General features: G+C 34.2%; 1 protein-coding gene across 6 annotated transcripts in view; it reads left to right on the top strand.

Moving 5' to 3' along the window:
- The window catches only part of GRM5 (glutamate metabotropic receptor 5), a 576324-nt gene that overhangs the window by 213714 nt on the left and 343386 nt on the right, over positions 1–19224 (top strand). For all 6 annotated transcript variants that reach the window (XM_015435594.4, XM_005579310.5, XM_005579312.5 and 3 more), the window contains one exon: positions 9339–9588. In XM_015435594.4, coding sequence (XP_015291080.3) covers positions 9339–9588 — 250 coding nt within the window. The remainder of the gene's footprint in view (positions 1–9338; positions 9589–19224) is intronic.

Raw genomic sequence — 19224 nt, 5'->3', positions numbered from 1 at the left:
TGATGGGAGAATTTCTGCATTGTCATTAGATCCAGTTAGAATCGAGGATCATTGGTGACTAGTGAGCTATAGCAAGCAAAATAAGTAACTCACCAATCCACCCGACCCATTGACACACAGCTCCACACAGAATTTCATCCTTTCTGTGGAAACGGAATTACTTTTAATGAGACAAGCACCGAAGGCTTCAGCTGTGAATTTGACAGCTTACAAAGAAAGCAGAAAGAAGTTGAATTCTGGAACCTTAATGTGGGAATCTGGGTCATAGCTTCTGTCTCAAGTTTTTATTTTCCTCTAGGAAGAATAGCCAGAGGAAAAAAATGAGGAAGACTCCAACATTTTTAAGAAGATTGAAAAAGTGATTTTTTTCATTATGCAAATCTCAAACCATTTTAAAAAATAATAAAAGCTTGAAATATTACAAAAAAACTTAACACAAAAATCACTGTTTTTGTCATTTTCTATGGTCCCTCTGAAGTTTCTCCCTCTTCGGCAATGATTTAGTTAAGTAACTAATACAAGATAATATGGTACATCTACTTTCAAGAGCCCCCTCTTATTTTATAGGACTTTGTCCACAGAAAAGCTACAATTAAGCATTGTGTATTTTATAGAAAGGCTCTGGGATTAAAACACCATCTCTCAGCAACATGAGGATTGAATCATTTAGTGCTAAATCATATACATCTATAATATTTTGGAAATTAAGCAAAATACTTATATATTAAATAATATGTTTGCTGAGACAAATTCAATTCTGTAGCATTTGGAATTAGTTTCAAATGAAACATTTAGTAGCAGGCCTTTGGAAGAAACACAGGACTAAATTGAGCAATTTTCACCCAGTGTTTTAAGAATAACAATATATGGAAGGCAAAGAGCATGGGCTTTGAAATTTGACAGAATGAAGGTTGAAATTTCAGCTCTTCAGAATGAAGGTTGAATTTCTAGCTATCAGTTATTTGGCAAATTCTCTCAGCATCAACACCTTATTTAGAAATGTGGGAAATAATAGCAATTTCATTAGGTTGGTTGGTTTTAATAATAACACATTTGAAGTAAATAGTGCAATAATTTGTTCATATTATTAACCTTTTACCAAATAATTTTACAGGATCTAGATAAATGTTGAGGATGGTGATGATGATGATTATAAAATATATCCTGCATTTAGTGCTTTCTCTGTTCCATGCTCTGGACCAAGTACTTTGCCTAAAATAACCCCTTCTAAAAATGAGTAAACAAAACGTCTTGAATTTCCAGATTCTCTTCTAATCACCACCATACTCTTAGCTTTTGTTCACTGCCAAGTGTCTCAAAAAAGTTGTATAAATATATTGTCTTCACTTTTTTTACTCCCATTCACACAAGCCTACTCCTATATATCTTCTACTATGTTGCCAGAATTAGTGGATTTTTTGTCACTACACATCTTACTTTAGTTTTCAACAGAGTAAATGTTAAAAAAAAAAAGTAAAAACAGTTTCTTTTCCTAATTTCCCTAAGAATATATTATCTTGGTTTCCCTTCTCCTTCTCCTTCTCCTTCTTCTCCTTCTCCTCCTTCTTCTCCTCCTTCTTCTTCTCCTCCTCCTCCTCCTTCATTGTCTTTGTGAGCTATTCCTTCTCAATTAATGCACACGTATTTGAATTCTTTAGGGTATAACTCAGAGTTCTCTTTCCTTCACATCCTACATTTTATCTATTATTGTTTCTATCCATATTCTGAGGACTCCCAAATAGTTCCAACTCAGACTTTTATTCTCTTAGCCAGAATGTTCTTATTTAATTTCCTACTTGGCATTTCTACTGGGCTATTTCACAGAAATTTAAAAATTTCTTTTCAAATGTGGTTTTCTTTCCATTTTGTCTATATCAGTTCATTCAACCCAATTATATGAACTAGAGTTGCTGGAGGGAGTAGATACATGCTGAGAATCAACTTTTGATTCCAGGGCTCAGGAATCTACCAAACCAAATATGACACTCAAACTTGTTGTCCTTACGTATAGTGGTTAAAACTGTCATGTATTCTTTAAATAATCTGATTTCCTGTTTTCTATCATATCTAAATTTACTTGGTCAACATATACCTTTGCTGTTAAGATCAAACTTCTTTCTCTAGCTCCATACTTGATCGCCAGAAGAAAAGTTCACCAACTCAGCATACCACTCAGTAAATCACTTGGCATGTACTTTTATGACAATACTCAGTAACTCTGGTTAATATTCCTTTAAATAATGTTTTATACATATAGTTCAAAATCCATGAGGTGGGCTATGCATAGTTATAAACTTATAACATCTACATTTATTACATAATTATACTAGCAATTTGTTTTCTGCTTAATTTACTGTTGAAGAGTTCATCAAATGTTACTTAAATAATCCATTCCTAGAGTAATAGCTAAAGCAAATTTTCTAAATGAGATCCTTCTTGTACTTCCAATAATAAATACCTTGGATGAGATTCAGTAATACTGTGCCTTATGCTTAATGTTGTGGTATATGGGTGTTATAGAAAGACTCCAGGGCAGGATGAGAAATAATTGGGTCATTGTTCAAAACTTGGAAATCTGTTTGTTAGCAAAGTTTTCATATCCATGACATTTATAATTCAGGTACCTTGATGAAGGTGCATGATAATGATAACTTTTTATTCCAGTCCTTTGGCTTTAAAACTTTCACATTAATCATATGTCCAGGCACCTAAACACCTAAATCTCAATTATATAGAAATTTTTAGGAATATTTCTTGGGTCATTTAACTTCCTTCTTTCTTTCCATAAAAATATGTATACACATTTCTTGCATCATTTAACTTCTTTCTTTCTTGGCACAAAAATATGTATATACAGTGTTTTTGTTGTGAACATAGAAATATCTGCCTTAAAGAACACTGTCTAGTAACAGGAGATAAATATAAACAGATGAGTGTAATATAGAGTTTAGAATGCTATATCCACTGCACATATAGCTGTAGTGGGAAAAATGGCATCAAACAAAAGAACATCTTTATAAAACTATTAATAAAATAAGAAAAGGTGCTTCACTGTCAAGCTTTTCCCACTCCTGACCATTTTGGTTAATCACTAGTTTAAGCCACAACTCCCTCAATATGGGCAGTTTGGGTTAAGATCTCTTGATGAACACTTCTAATTCACATTAAAGGACACGAAGTGGAGACGCAGGCTGCTTATACATATTTTTAGGGGATGATATAATACCAGACTAACGTCACAACTCACATGAGTTTACTTCACTAGTAGTTGTCAGTAAAATGAACTGTGTTTACAGTAGCATCAAGATATTAGTAGTTAAAGCCACTTGAAATATACTTTAAAATAATTATTTATATGGGAAATCTTAATTTCCTTGTCAGGAAAAGATAATTTGGACCAACTAAGATGGAAAATAAAGTTATATTGTAGAGGTTTTACTTACTCATTTTCTTTGCAAAGGTTTAGTATTTCCTGAAGTGAATACTTTCTGAAAAACTATTTTCCACATTCTTTTAGCATCTGCTTGGTGATCTGCTTAGAAAACTGTATTTACTCTTCCAAACTGTTTTTGTGCCTATTTTTCTGTACCACTTTTCTGTACAAGAAATATGTAATGATGATATGTAGTTAAATAAATGCATTACCTACCTCTACGGGCTCACAGTTTTGGAAAGTAGGATATGTAAATACATCCAAAATATAATGAATATATGCAATAGGCAACATATATAATATAGAATGTCTATTTTAATTTACGCCTAATTTATTATAATACTTAGTACCTTAACTCATTTCCTGACTCTGAGGCATTTTAGAAATCCCATGATAAAGCACATTATTTAAAGTGAGTTGTTTTCTAAGAAAAAAAATCAACATCATGGTTTATATTTTTAACCAAGTTTTGAACATCAAATAAATCATGAGTATAATCAGCCTTGTTATGAAAGTGAAGGATCCACAATTATAAACTTTTTTAGCAATTATAAATTACAGAGATTATAGAAATACTGTAATTAGACAATAGCACTATGGAGAAGATGTATTCTCCATCCTAAAGGAATCTAGGGAATTGAATCTGTACAACATGGAAAAAGGTATTCCATGTAGAAAGAACAGCATTAGTAAAAATAAATAAATAAGAATATGTGAGGTGTCTATGATACATATGAAAGAGAATAGTAAAAAGTATGAAACAAAAAATAGTGGTTGGTAGGGTTTGGGAAAATGAAAAATAAGAGATGATAGAGGAAATAGTATACAAGCTTCTGTGCAGTGATTTGGGGTCTGATTTATGGAGAGAGAAGTAAGGATACTATGAAAAAGGGAAAAGTATCAGAGAACACAAAATTATTTGTATCTTTTTACTATGATTATAATAGTTTGATTTTTATTCTAATGATAGTTTTCCCTAACATACATGAGATTGATAAATTTAAACAATCTATTTAATGGCTATTTTGCCAGAAAAACAAAATGTCTCACTAGGTACACCTCTTCTATGCTGTTGTACTTTATTATCTTTTAAAGTGGCCACTGTAACACAGTTGTTAATGATATTGAATTCGTACCATCTGAAATAGCATTTACCTATGGTTATAAATTACTTGCTAAAGTAGTTTATAATTACTCAGTGCCTTTTAACATACAGTTAAAATTAAAAAAAATTCTTAGGCTGGCAGAAAGTTTTTTATTTTTTATTTTATTTTATTTTAATTTAAAATATCCAGGGGGTTTATGTGTAGGTTTGTTACATGGATATATGCCTTTTGGTGATTTGGGGCTTGTAGTGTACCCATCGCCCAGGTGTGAACATTATACCCAATAAATAATTTTTTAACCCTTACTCTCTTCCTACACTCTTCCCTTTTGGGGTCTCCAGTTTCTATTACAGAAGAAAGTTTTAAAATTACTCTTTAACAAATCCTGTTTCCAACGTGTGCTTTATAGAGTCAATGTAGGCAGATACTTCCAGATCCCAGCTGATGCAATTCAGGTCAAATAGTATTAGTGAAAGCACTAGCTTTAAACAGTATTTGAGGTTGAATTATTAAAATCTGTTATGATCTGAGGGAAAAACTGGGGTCCTTGAGGAAAAAATACCAACATTTTGATTATTGTGCAACTCTGTTCATGTTTTAAGTGAAATATGTTATAATAGCTTATTAGAATGATGCCCGCTAGACACAGTGTGGCAGTCCCGATTGCTGGTCACATAGTTGGACAATTATTTTAATCTGGAAATAGATGTTGATTATTTTGTACTGCTCATTTAATAATTTATTTCTTTATTCAACATGTGTTATCTAACAGGTCTCAGTAGCGGTACAAAAGTGAATAATATACTGTTGTTGCAAATAACAGAATTTTTTTCTTTTTAAACCCATTTTTTAGGGTTTTTAGGCTGACTGGTATTTCATTGTGTATATATACACCACATTTTAAAATTAATTTATCTATTGATGGATAGAATGTGGCTTTTGTAAATAATGCTACCATGAATGTGGGAGTGCAGTTAAAATTTGCTGGAAATGTAGCCAGAAGTAGGGGTGCTATATCATATGGTAATTCTATTTTTAGTTTTGTTGAGGAACTTCCATGAAGTTTATTAATGGGTGTTCTAATTTACATTTCCACCAAGCATAGAATATAGATAACTTCTATGAGTTTTATCCCTAAAACAGGATAAATTGATAAAGCAGAGAGAAGACAATTACTTTTAAAATTATCTGCATCAACTCTCTCCTTTCAGTGACTTTTAAGTATGCTAGTTTATTTTTTTCATTAAATGTATATTTTCACATTTTCAAAAGTCAAATAGTAGAGCAGGGCTTAAAGTAAAAAAAGTGTTTCAGTTTTTCATCCTTTTATTTTCACCTCCATATCTCTAATATGAATGTCTTTTTAAAAAATAGCTACTTTTAAATGACTATAGACATTATCTCTTACCTTGTACATCTTCTTATTCCTTTTAATATAATTCTCTCATCACATTAGCTAACTCCTGATTATTTTAGCATCCAGTAATTCCCTTAATCACATATATTTTATTTTCTGTATATCTTGACTTCCAAATTGGGAGTGGATGATTTTAATGGCCTTCCTCTTCCCAACAACTTTCCCTGCATCTACCTCTCAGCCTTCATCTTCTTTCTCTTTAATTATCATTGTAAAAGTTGATAACAAATATATTTTATTGCATAATGAGTTTTTCCATTTGTCTATAGGTGGATTCTTAAAGTTGAAAATCAATGATTGACATTTGCATCATTATGCCTATAAGTAGTGTGAGCTCTGAGTGAAGACGTTGGCTATGATTACATTTTCTCCAAAAAATTCCAAGTTATACACTCTCTGCTACCTAAAGAAGAATGTTCTATGGATTCCTTCTTTCTTCTATTCATTGTTTAAAATGAAGTCTCACATGTTAGTTTCATATTTTATATCACAGCTTTCTTTCTCAGTTACTTGTTTCCCTCTGTTGGAAAAAGTAATTGTTGCTTCCTGAGCTTTTTCCTCATTCTACATATTACTTGAAAGGTGTTCTATTCTTTGAGAAGCCTGTAGACATTTTTTTGCTGTGCTTTTTTCATTATTTTAAAATGTATAATTATAGAATACAGTGTTTCTATCAACTACCGGAAAGTCTCAACACTTCAGTTTTTTCCATTTTATTGGATGACATATTCTCATTTGTCTCCTGGCTAACAAAGGATTTCTTTTGTTAAATCAAAATTATATTCCGTAAAATTTTTATGTCACACATGTATTAAAACTGTTTCTTATTTAAATGTTTAAAGTAAACTTTCTTTCTTAGAGCAGTTTTTGATTCACTGAAAAATGGAGTGAAAATTTTTCATATACCCCCTGCCTTTTTTAATTTTAAAGAGTACAGCTTGAGATTTGCTCTGGGAAAATAATATTTTATTCTGCTAGTGTAAGCTTAGTTTTTTTTAGTCTAGTGTTCAGCAATAGTGCCATTTGCTCCACTGTTTGTTTTGGAAGCTGCATTAAAGAGTAGCTAAACTCTGTCTAGAATATTCTTTATAATTTCAGTAGGTACAATTAATTGGGTTCAGGTGACCTACCAGATAGTTTACATACATTGAATATAATATTAAAGTATCTGAATATTAAGCAGTGTTACTTCAGAAAGCTGAGATTAAAAAGACTATATAAACTGAAGTCGAACTCAGGTTTCTCTAATGACAAAGTTCTCTCCACTATTTCAAGCTGCTTCTCTACAACATATTGTACAAACAAAAACAGTGTTAAAACTGTTAGGAACAAAATGCTAAAAAATCTGAATTTGTTAGGTGTCTTTTCTTGTTTAACAGTGAATGTATTGAGAATAAAAGTAAATGATGTGAAATTCTCAATAAATTTACATCACAATCACTATACCTAATTTCAAATTATTTATGCAAATGCCTCTGCATTAAATCAAAACATGAAATGCAAGACAGTCTGTTGAAAAACGGAGTTAGCTAAAAATAAATCAAAGAATAATAGATTACTCACATTAGTGTAAAACTGATAGTAATTTAGGCCCATTGGCACATTTTTCAGAAAGTGCCCTTTAAACTTTGTTAATTGCAAAATAACTAGATTGCCCACCTGCCATCATGACAGAGGCTTCTTGTTGCTTTTAATTCTGGAGAAGGAGGGAAAAGATGCAGCTGGCCCACCAGTATTTTTGGCTCAGACTCAAGCTGACCTGCTCTGCTCTGCCCTTTGCAGTTTGTTCATGGAGACAAAACTTCACCAAAATCCACCCTCAAAGTTTATAGGTTTCATTTGCAACAAGGTACCTGTGGTATGGTAGCACCCACATCAGGACAGGAATCAGAGACATATGTTCAAACCAAGATCCTGACACCTACTATCTGTATTTGAACTTCAGCTTTATCAGCCAAGAGGAGATAACATTAACCTTTATCACAGAGTTGTAAGGAGCAGTGAGCTAGCATATGTAAACTGACTTTCCCAAAATCAAATTGTTGTGGAATTATTTTTTTTGCAGTTATAGACATATAGTGAACCCTATGTGATTGAATGTTCAGTGCTCCTTATTAATTTGATATCTACTCATCCTGATGAGATTCCAGTTCCTAGGTCAAGTTGATTTTTGGGTCAGTCGCATCCTCATATGTTCTACAGCTTGGTTATCTTGTAATAGCCTCTTGTAGTCTTCAAAACAATCCGCCTCATATATCTAATATTTTGAAAATTCAGAATATGAGCCCTGTATAAAATATATAGCCTTAAAATGTTCCAAAAATATCTAAAATTGGAGAATTATCACTTTCAAATAGAAAAAGAGAAATGAGTATGTAACTAGAATTCTGAGACTCCTAAGAGTCAGCCTTAGACAAGTAGAGGGAGCAGAACCTATGCTATTAGATCTGTGAATGGAGTTCAGCCCTCCACTTACTGCTAGAGTAACTCCAGGTAAATGCGGACCTAACTGCTTTATCTGTTTTCTGATCTATATATGGAATGGAACTCATAATATCTACATCAATATTTTATTGTGAGTGCTAAATTAGATCACATATATAAAGGTCCTGGTGTCCTGGCATATAACTGACTGTCAATATTAATCCCCTTTTCCATTAAGTTTAATAGACTACCATTAGTCCTTAGTCTCCAAATTTTGAAAAGGACTTTGAACTTTTTCATCCTTATCAATAACTACCCCATGTTTGTATAAGATAAAACTGTAAACGTTTTTCATAAGTTTACACATTCATCTGTGACAAGACTAAATCTTAATCAAGGATCTCAGTTTTTCAGTTAAGACCAAACCATAAATTCTCATGATTATAAATATATAATATACTGAATATTACATATAGTATAATACTTTTTAAAACATTTATATGGCAACATCTATACTATATAGACTACATGTATTACTCATATGTACTATATCTTTAAATACAAAAATCTCAGTAGGATGAAATTATCATCAATGAAAAGCAAAGAGAAGTGAGATCGAATGCAAACAAAAAAAATAGCTGATACATATCTCCATCAACTCATACTTAGAATAAGAGCTGTTTTTCAGTCATAAAAGGATGATGAATTGCTCACCCTTTTTATATTATTCTCTCCATCACAGTGAAAATATAAATGATGAATGCATGTATAATGTGGTTCAATTGTAATTGGCCCAAAATAAGCAATTCAGCAAAAGAGCAAAAACTGAAATTCAGTTCTTCAGGTTCCAAGTCCTGCACCATGACTTTCATGCTCCTAACACCTACATTCTGATTACACCCAATTAATGCAACAATCTCATTTCACTATCCCTCTGCTTATCTATGTTTTCACACAGGCAACTATGGAGAAAGTGGGATGGAAGCCTTCAAAGATATGTCAGCGAAGGAAGGGATTTGCATCGCCCACTCTTACAAAATCTACAGTAATGCAGGAGAGCAGAGCTTTGATAAGCTGCTGAAGAAGCTCACAAGTCACTTGCCTAAGGCCCGGGTGGTGGCCTGCTTCTGTGAGGGTATGACGGTGAGAGGTCTGCTGATGGCCATGAGGCGCCTGGGTCTAGCGGGAGAATTTCTGCTTCTGGGCAGGTGAGTGACAATAAGAAAATTTACATGGAGTTAATACCAGGAATTTGGCAGCACCAAAAGGTAGCTTTTAGTGTACAATAAAAAAAAATCTTTCAAAGCTTAATGTGTGCAGTGGAAATAGAGCTTAAATTTCATAACGCACCTGTGCCTGGAGAAAATCATGGAAAATAAGTAGACCCACCATGTGCTGATTAATAATAACAGGAATCAACAAATGAAGATGATGAATCTGTAAGTCCTAAAACACATGACTGTAAGGTAATGAAATGAATTTTTATATCCTTGAGTAATTCACTTGGAAAGTAAACATGTCTCAAACTCCTAGTTGCTTTTTTTTTTTCATATTTTTTTTTTATTTAAGTTCTAGGGTACATGTGCACAACGTGCAGGTTTGTTACATATGTATACTTGTGCCATGTTGGTGTGCTGCACCCATCAACTCGTCAGCACCCATCAACTCATCATTTATATCAGGTATAACTCCCAATGCCATCTCTCCCCTCTACCCCCTCCCCAAAATAGGCCCCGGTGTGTGATGTTCCCCTTCCAGAGTCCAGGTTCAGTTGTTCAATTGAAAAAGTCCAGATCTCATTGTTCAATTCCCACCTATGAGTAAGAACATGAGGTGTTTAGTTTTCTGTTCTTGCAATAGTTTGCTGAGAATGATGGTTTCCAGCTGCATCCATGTCCCTACAAAGGACATGAACTCATCCTTTCTTATGACTGCATAGTATTCCATGGCGTATACGTGCCACATTTTCTTAATCCAGTCTGTCACTGATGGACATTTGGGTTGATTCCAAGTCTTTGCTATTGTGAATAGTGCCACAATAAACATACATGTGCATGTGTCTTTATAGCAGCATGGTTTATAATCCTTTGGGTATATACCCAGTAATGGGATGGCTGGGTCAAATGGTATTTCTAGTTCTAGATCCTTGAGGATTCGCCATACTATTTTCCACAATGGTTGAGCCAGCTTACAATCCTACCAACAGTGTAAAAGTGTTCCTATTTCTCCACATCCTCTCCAGCACCTGTTGTTTCCTGATTTTTTAATGATTGCCATTCTAACTGGTGTGAGATGGTATCTCATTGTGGTTTTGATTTGCATTTCTCTGATGGCCAGTGACGACGAGCACTTTTTCATGTGCCTGTTGGCTGTATGCATGTCCTCTTTTGAGAAATGTCTATTCATATCCTTGGCCCACTTTTTGATGGGGTTGTTTGTTTTTTTCTCATAAATTTGTTTGAGTTCTTTATAGGTACTGGATATTAGCCCTTTGTCAGATGAGTAGATTTCAAAAATTTTCTCCCACTCTGTAGGTTGCCTGTTCACTCTGATGGTAGTTTCTTTTGCTGTGCAGAAGCTCTTTAGTTTAATTAGATCCCATTTGTCAATTATGGCTTTTGCTGCCGTTGCTTTTGGTGTTTTAGACATGAAGTCCTTACCCATGCCTATGTCCTGAATGGTATTACCTAGGTTTTCTTCTAGGGTTTTTATGGTATTAGGTCTAACATTTAAGTCTCTAATCCATCTTGAATTAATTTTCGTATACGGAGTAAGGAAAGGATCCAGTTTCAGCTTTCTACTAATGGCTAGCCAATTTTCCCAGCACCATTTATTAAATAGGGAATCCTTTCCCCATGGCTTGTTTTTATCAGGTTTGTCAAAGATCAGATGGCTGTAGATGTGTGGTATTATTTCTGAGGGCTTTGTTCTGTTCCATTGGTCTATATCTCTGTTTTGGTACCAGTACCATGCTGTTTTGGTTACTGTAGCCTTGTAGTATAGTTTGAAGTCAGGTAGCGTGATGCCTCCAACTTTGTTCTTTTGACTTAGGATTGTCTTGGCAATGCGGGGTGTTTTCATAGTTGCTTTTAAAACTGATTTTGAGAATGACTACATGAGTTTGGTTTATAATGTAGAATCATAGAATTTGGGATTTAGAAGTGAGGAATTGCTTTCAGAGCACATTTTTAAAGCATTAGAAAATGGGCTTGTTATTTTATATCACAAAAATGTCATTACCTTGCCTGGTCACCTACATTGCTTCTAGACAAGATACTAAAATATTAGCTTCCACAGAGATTGACTTGAATTACCTGGATAATTCACTTGATTGACACAACTCAGCCCATTCCCTGTTGTTGTGGCTGAATCAGTGTATTAGTCAAATTCTCCATAGAAATAAAACCAAAAGTATATACATATATAAAAAATGCATATATGTATATATGTGTGTGTATATATTTATATATGTATATATATGATTTACAAGGAATTGGTTCATGTGATTAAAGAGGCTGAGAAGTCACAAGATCTGCATTTGGCAAGCTAAAGACCCAGGAGAGCCAATGTGTGTTCCAATCCAAGTCCAAAGGTCTTAGAACCATGAGAGCTGATAATATTAAGTTCCAGTCTGAAAGCTGGTAGACTTGCAATTCAAGATGAGCCAATGTTTCAGTCCAAGTCTGAAGGCTGAAAAAGACCAATGTCCATATCATGCTGTCAGGCAAAAAACATTACCTCTTAGCCTTTTAATACTATTCAGGTCTTCAGTTGATTGTTTGAAGTCTATCCATATTAGAGAGGGCAATCTGCTTTACTCAGTCTACTGTTTCAAATATTAATCTCATTCAAAACACTCTCACAGGCAGAATAATGTTTGGTAAAATGTCTGGGCACCCATAGCCCAGGCACTAGACACATAAAATTAACTATCATCACTAGTAAGACAACACCATAGTTTTGAATGTATGAATGAAGTGCACTTCTGAGATGGTAACACTAGAAGTTATAAGTGGTAGGGAAGCTGCTTCTTCATTGCATACCTTTAAAACATTATGTACCGTATATCTTTTTATTAACAGGTAGCCAATGTGAAGAACAGCAGAAAGTTTAGAAACCACTGCATCTTTCTCAGGATTTCTGCCCCAGATAGAGAGCCAAGTCACTTGTTACTAACTTTTGATGGCTTATTAAGGGAAATGTACTTCCTTCATTTTCCAAATGCTTAACTGTCCTTCTGTGATCAGACTTAGCTCCAGCTAGGATACATTTTATGATAGCCATTTTATGTACTCAATTCTGTTCTGTCTGATCTGATGGCAATAGATTGATAGGGCTATTTTGGTATGAGGCCACACATCCTTCAATAAAAATGATATTGAGTGAGATTCCTTTTTAATCAATGTCATATATTTTGTCAAAATCATCCCTAGTTGGCAGGAATGATGCATCAGTTAGTTTTATGCAACCCAGGAACATGCCAACTGCCAATATTCTCATACTGTATTCTGAAGTGCAGTGTTACCACAGCAGTAAAAAGATCAGAAAGGAAAAAAGTCTGGCTTTAAGTAGTTCTGTTTTTCTGATAGGGAATAAAGAATTCCATGATTCCTATCTGCTCCATTTGCCAGCATTAGTAAGAAAAATCAGCAGCATTTGTTTTCAGTCATACGGTATATTTTCCAAAAAGCAAATGTTCTTTATCCCATGTACACTAAGTAAATAGATTGGTTTTTACAGTATTTGCCATTGTCCATCTATGATTTTATTTCCAGAAGCATTGCAAAATTTTATATTTTGTGTATTTTAAAATTTATTTTGTATATGATAAACACAGAGTTCTTTCCATATAGTTTAATTCATGGAATACTAAATTTATAGCCTTTAGTTAGATTTTTTATCCCCCCATTAACTGGTTATGTAGTAATTCAACATTTACTTGAACATCAATTCATCTCACTTTTAAGCAGTTTTGTTAGGTCTTCTTTACTCCAAATTTTAAAAATATCTTCCTGTAGTTTCTGCCTCTTGGCCCATGTTTTTTTTTTTTTGTTTGTTTGTTTGTTTTTGTTTTGTTTTGTTTTTTTCCTCTCTCTCTAAAAGTAACATGTGATATTCTTTCAAATATTTGGAAACAACAGTGTGGTCCTCAGTACTCTCCAACTTCTCTTTGAAATATCCCAACTTCTTCCAGCTATCTTAGTGAGATGGCACTGTGGGTGTTAATAAACTACTTATCAGAACCATTTATAGGATCATTTATCAAATACTTTGTGCCAATTACTGTGCTAAGCACTTTACATGTACTGTTTCATTTAACCATTAAGTTGACAAATGTTGAGTGTTTAGTATATGTTAAAGTGCTTGAAATAAATCAGTGAATAAAAGAAACAATAATTATTGCCCTTACAAAACTTACAGATAAGTTAGAGGGTCATATAAGTGTTATGAAAAAATCCCACATCTAAGAACAACCTAAATATTAAGTACTATTGTATTTTATACACAAGAGCTCTAAGTAAGACTCAGTAAATATTGATGTGTGAAACGGAACAGAAAAGCAAAAGTTAATAGTTGTAAGAAAAAGTTTACATCTACTAACTCTAATTTTACAAATGAGGAAACTGATACCTCCAAAATTTGGATGATGTGCTTAAGGTCACCAATTACCCAACTACCATAACTTATAATCCAGTGTTCTTTTCTACTAATTTGTCTTCTATAGAGTAGAAACAGAGGGAAAGTTATTATTTGATAGCAAACCCCAGGTTCTACATAGAACCTGGGTTTATTTTTTTAAAATTGTAGATAATTCAAATTTTAATTTTAACTAGTATTTTATATCAATGTTACCTCCTTAAAATTTTTATTTAGTTCACCCTGTAACTTCTTTCAGCATTCTAGTGTTATTTTATTTACATATATTCTGCAAACCTCTCTTTTTTCTCCTTCTCTTCCCCAAATCAAACTTGAATGAATGGCTTTAGGAACTAGAAGTAAAAGCTATGTGTAAAAAAAATAAAAGGCTATATTTAGAGCCTACTAGAAGGTTCACATTTAATAGCTGTATTTACTTATAAATTTCTCCAACTGCCTTAGGTCAACCATGTTTAATAGGTCATTCAACTTAGGTGCTTGGCAGGACTAAGGCAACTCTGCTGCTGAGACAACTTCATCCATCAACACATCTCACCATCTGTGCTGCACATGGATAGAATGTTTGAATGATACAGACCTGGCCACTAGGTCTTTCTTTCCGTTTGAGCTGTGGGTAATCTGCTGTCTCATTGCAAATAAAAATATCCTGTTCAGGTCGCTGAAATAGTCTTGCTAAACACTTTGGCTCTGACACCTGGCTGAGATCAATAATCTGAACAGTAATGGCATTTCATAAGGGGCTTATTTTCTAGAATGAATATACTGTCTTAGTTCTGGATCTGGGAGAGAATTACTTGAAATATATTATTTAAAAGTTAGACATTTAAATAAGACTTGGAAACAAGAACTAGTTTTTAGCAAATTAACTACTGAAAGATAGTTTTATTTGATCTATAATTAACTTTATTTGAATAATTGGAGAATTTCCATTTTTTAATGCGATGACTATTACAAAGCCACAAAAAGGACATGTACTTAACTTTCAAAAGTACTTGGGGATTATAAGTAGCATTTCTTAGTGAGAGGTCAATCTACATCAATATTTTTCAAAATGGAAATGATAAGACCTTACTGTGAGAAATAACTCTGCCAATGAAATTACAGTTTTTCTAGTCAAACTATCTTAGTAGCTATTCTGCAGAGGTAGATATTATTCTTTATCTTTATATGTAGCTAGAATGTCTATTTCAAATTAAGTCATTTTCATACAAGTATGCAGGCATTCCTTGGAGAAAATGTGGGTTTGACTTCAGACCACCACAATAAAACAATATCACAATAAAAATCATACAAATTTTTTTATTTCCCAATTCAGATAAAAAGTGGGCTGGGCGCTGTGGCTCACGCCTGTAATCCCAGCACTTTGAGAGGCAGAGGCAGGTGGATCACGAGGTCAAGAGATCAAGACCATCCTGGCTAACACGGTGAAACCCCGTCTTTACTAAAAATGGGAAAAATTAGCTGGGCGTGGTGGCGTGTGCCTGTAGTCCCAGCTACTCAGGAGGCTGAGGCAGGAGAATGACGTGAACCCGGGAGGCACAGGTTGCAGTGAGCCGAGACTCTGCCACTGCACTCTAGCCTGGGCGACAGAGCGAGACTGTCTCAAAAAAAGAAAAAAAAAAGTATCTTTATACTATACTGTAGCCTAATAAGTGCACAGTAGAATTATGTCTAAAAATATATAAAACTTAATTCAAACATACTTTATTGCTAAAAAAAGAAGGCAAGCGGTCATCTGGGCCTTCAGTGGGTTAGATTCTTTGTGCTAGTTGAGGGTCTTGCCTCGATGTTGGTATCTGCTGACTGATTAGGGTGGCAATTGCTGAAGGTGGCGGTGGCTGTGGCAATTTCTTAAAATAAGACAACAATGAAGTTTGCCACATCAAATGAATGTTCCTTTCACAAAAGGAAGTGGTATTTATCTGTAGCATGAAATGTTGTTTGATGGCATTTTACCCGCATTAGAATTGCTCTTAAAATTAGAGTCAGTCCTTTCAAATTCTGTCACTGCTTTATCTACTAAGTTTAGGTAACAGTCCAAATTCTTTGTTGTCTTTTCAACAATGTGATAGCAACTTCACCAGAGTATATTTCACCTCAAGAAACCACTTTCTTTGCTGATCTATAAGAAGCAACTCCTCATCCATTTAAGATTTATCATGAGATTGTAGGAGTTCAGTCCCATCTTTATACTCACTTTCTAATTCTAGTTCTCCTGCTCTTTCCACTACATCTTCAGTTACTTCCTTGACTGGAAGTACTGGAACACCTCCAAGTCATCCATGAGGGTTGGAATCACTTCTAAACTCCTGTTGTTGATACTTTGAGCTTCTCCCATGACTCATGAATGGTCTTAATGACACCTAGAATGGTGAATCCTTTCCAGAAGGTTTCCAACTTGCTTTGCTCATATCTGTCCGAGGTATTACCACCTATGACAATTATGCCTTATGAAATGTATTTTAGAAATAATAAGACATGAAAGTCAAAATTACTTGTTGATTCATATTCTGCAGAATGGATATTGTGTTAGTAGGCATGTAAGCAACATTAAACTCCATGTATGTCTCTATCAGACCTCTTGGCTGGCCGGGCACATTGTCAATTATTAGCAGTAGTACTTTGAAAGGGTTTGTGTGTGTGTGTGTGTGTATGTGTGTGTATATATGAGTAGCAATTCTCAAAAGTAAACTTAAAATATTCAGTAAACCATGCTGTAAAGAGATGTGTTGTCACCCAGGCTTTGCTTTTTCATTTTTAGAAAACAGTCATAAATTTAGCATAATTCATAAGTTTCCTAGTCTTCTCAGAATGGAAATGAGTATTGGCTTCTACTTCAAGTCACCAGTTTTATTATCTACTCATAGAAGAGTTAGCCTGTCCTTTGACAATTTGAAGCAAGGCCTTAACTTCTCCTCTCTAGCTGAGAAAGTGTTAGATGGCATCTTCTTCCATTAAAAAAAAAAAAAAAAAAGGCTGTTTGGTCTACATTGAAAATATGTTGTTGAAGTTTCTCTATCAGTCTGCACTTGCTGCTTCACCCAGCACTTTTATGTTATAGAGACAATTTCCTTCCTTCAACCTCATGAAATAACCTCTGCTAGCTTAACACATCTTCTGTAGCTTCCTCCCCTCTCTCAGCCTTTATAGGATTAAAGAGAGTTGAAGTCTTGCTCTTGATTAGAATTTTGGTTTACAAGAATGTTGTGGCTGACTTGATCTATCAAGACCATGAAAACTTTCTCCATATGAACAATAAGGCTGTTTCTGTTTCTTATCATTTCTGTATATTCACAACTTGGCTGATTTTGCAACAGTCCTAATTTTTGGACTATATTTGCTTCCACCATACCTTCTTCGTTAAGTATAATCATTTCTAGCTTTTAAAGTGAGAGACTTACAATTCTTCCTTTCACTTGAGCATTTAGCCATTTTAGGGCTATTGATTAGCCTAATTTCTATATTGTTGTGTCTTTAGGGATAGGGAGGCCTACGGAGAGGGAGAGAGACAGAAGTACAGCCAGTGGGTGGGACCATCAGAACATACTACCCTCATTACTGTCTTATATGGGCACAGTTTGTGATTCCCCAAACCAATTACAACAGTAGCATGTTCCTAACGCATAGATAATAAATGTCTGAAGTGATGGATACGTTTATTACCCTGATTTGATCCTTATATATTGTTTACATTTATGGAAATATCACACTTTATGTCATAAATGTATATAATTATCATGTAAATTGAAATAATAATACAAGCAAAAAAGATCACTGATTGCAGATCACCATAACAGATATAATAATAATGAAAAAGTTTGAAATATTGCAAGAATTAACAAAATTACACAAAATGAGACCATGCCATTGGAAAAATAGTGCCAATAAATGTATAGGACAGAGTTGCCAACAAACCTTCAATTTCTAGAAAATGCAGTATCTGCGGAGTTACAATAAAATCAAGTGCATTAAAAAGGCATGTCCATAATTTTGTTCCACTGGGTCATTCAATGTCATCAATTTGTAGTATAGGATAAAAGTTAACAATAGGAATGATAGTACCTTTACTGAGGTCATTGGGAAATGTCAGATATGAAGTAGACAGCAGATCATGAGTTCAGTTTTGGATAAGTGGAGTTCAGATACATTTCTTTATTATTATTATTATACTTTAAGTTCTAGGGTACATGTGCACAACGTGCAGGTTTGTTACATATGTATACATGTGCCATGTTGGTGTGCTGCACCCATTAACTCATCATTTACATTAGGCATATCTCCTAATGATATCCCTGCCCCCTCCCGACACCTCACAACAGGCCCCAGTGTGTGATGTTCCCCTTCCTGTGTCCAAGTGTTCTCATTGTTCAGTTCCCACCTATGAGTGGGAACATGCAGTATTTGGTTTTCTGTCCTTGTGATAGTTTGCTGAGACTGATGGTTTCCAGCTTCATCCATGTCACTACAAAGGACATGAACTCACAATTTTTTATGGTTTCATAGTATTCCATGGTGTATATGTGCCACATTTTGTTAATCCAGAGTCCAGGTACATTTCAAAGATAAAAGTAGTCTACTAGGTAGGAGAATATGTAAGTTGGGAGCTCAGAAGAGACATACAGGCTGTAAATAGAACTGAGAGAATCATCAGGATACTATCAAATCAAGGACGTATTTGTTAAAATTAAGAGAGGAATTCTAAAAAATTATCTTTGAGGGACCTCAGCATTTAGGTTGAAGAAGAAAAGAAAAAGATGAATTCTAAATCAGAGACAGGAACAGGCAAATCCAGAGATGTAGACGGGAAACCAAGAGTGTTGTGTCATCCAAGCCGATGGAAGAGAGTATTTACAGGCAAGACCACAGGGTCAACTGAATTTAGGAGATCAAGTGAAGATAATACTGAAATGGCCATTTGGATTTATTGAGGTGGAGAGAATTGGCAATTTAACAAGGCATGGCTGAATAGATTAATAAAAGCAGATTAACAAAGGAGTGGCTAAGAACTGAGTAGAAGGTGAAAAAATGAACCCATGACATATAAGCCAGTATTTTGGTAAGTTGAAGTAATAAGGAATGAAGAATGAAATCTACAGTTCACCCTTGAACAACATGAGTTTGAACTGTGCAGGTCTCCATATACAGATTTTTTTTTCAATTGATATGTTGAAATTTATTTTTGAGAT

The sequence above is a fragment of the Macaca fascicularis genome, chromosome 14 (assembly GCF_037993035.2).
Source record: "Macaca fascicularis isolate 582-1 chromosome 14, T2T-MFA8v1.1".
NCBI lineage: Eukaryota > Metazoa > Chordata > Mammalia > Primates > Cercopithecidae > Macaca > Macaca fascicularis.
This window is presented reverse-complemented; position numbering and strand designations above follow the sequence as displayed.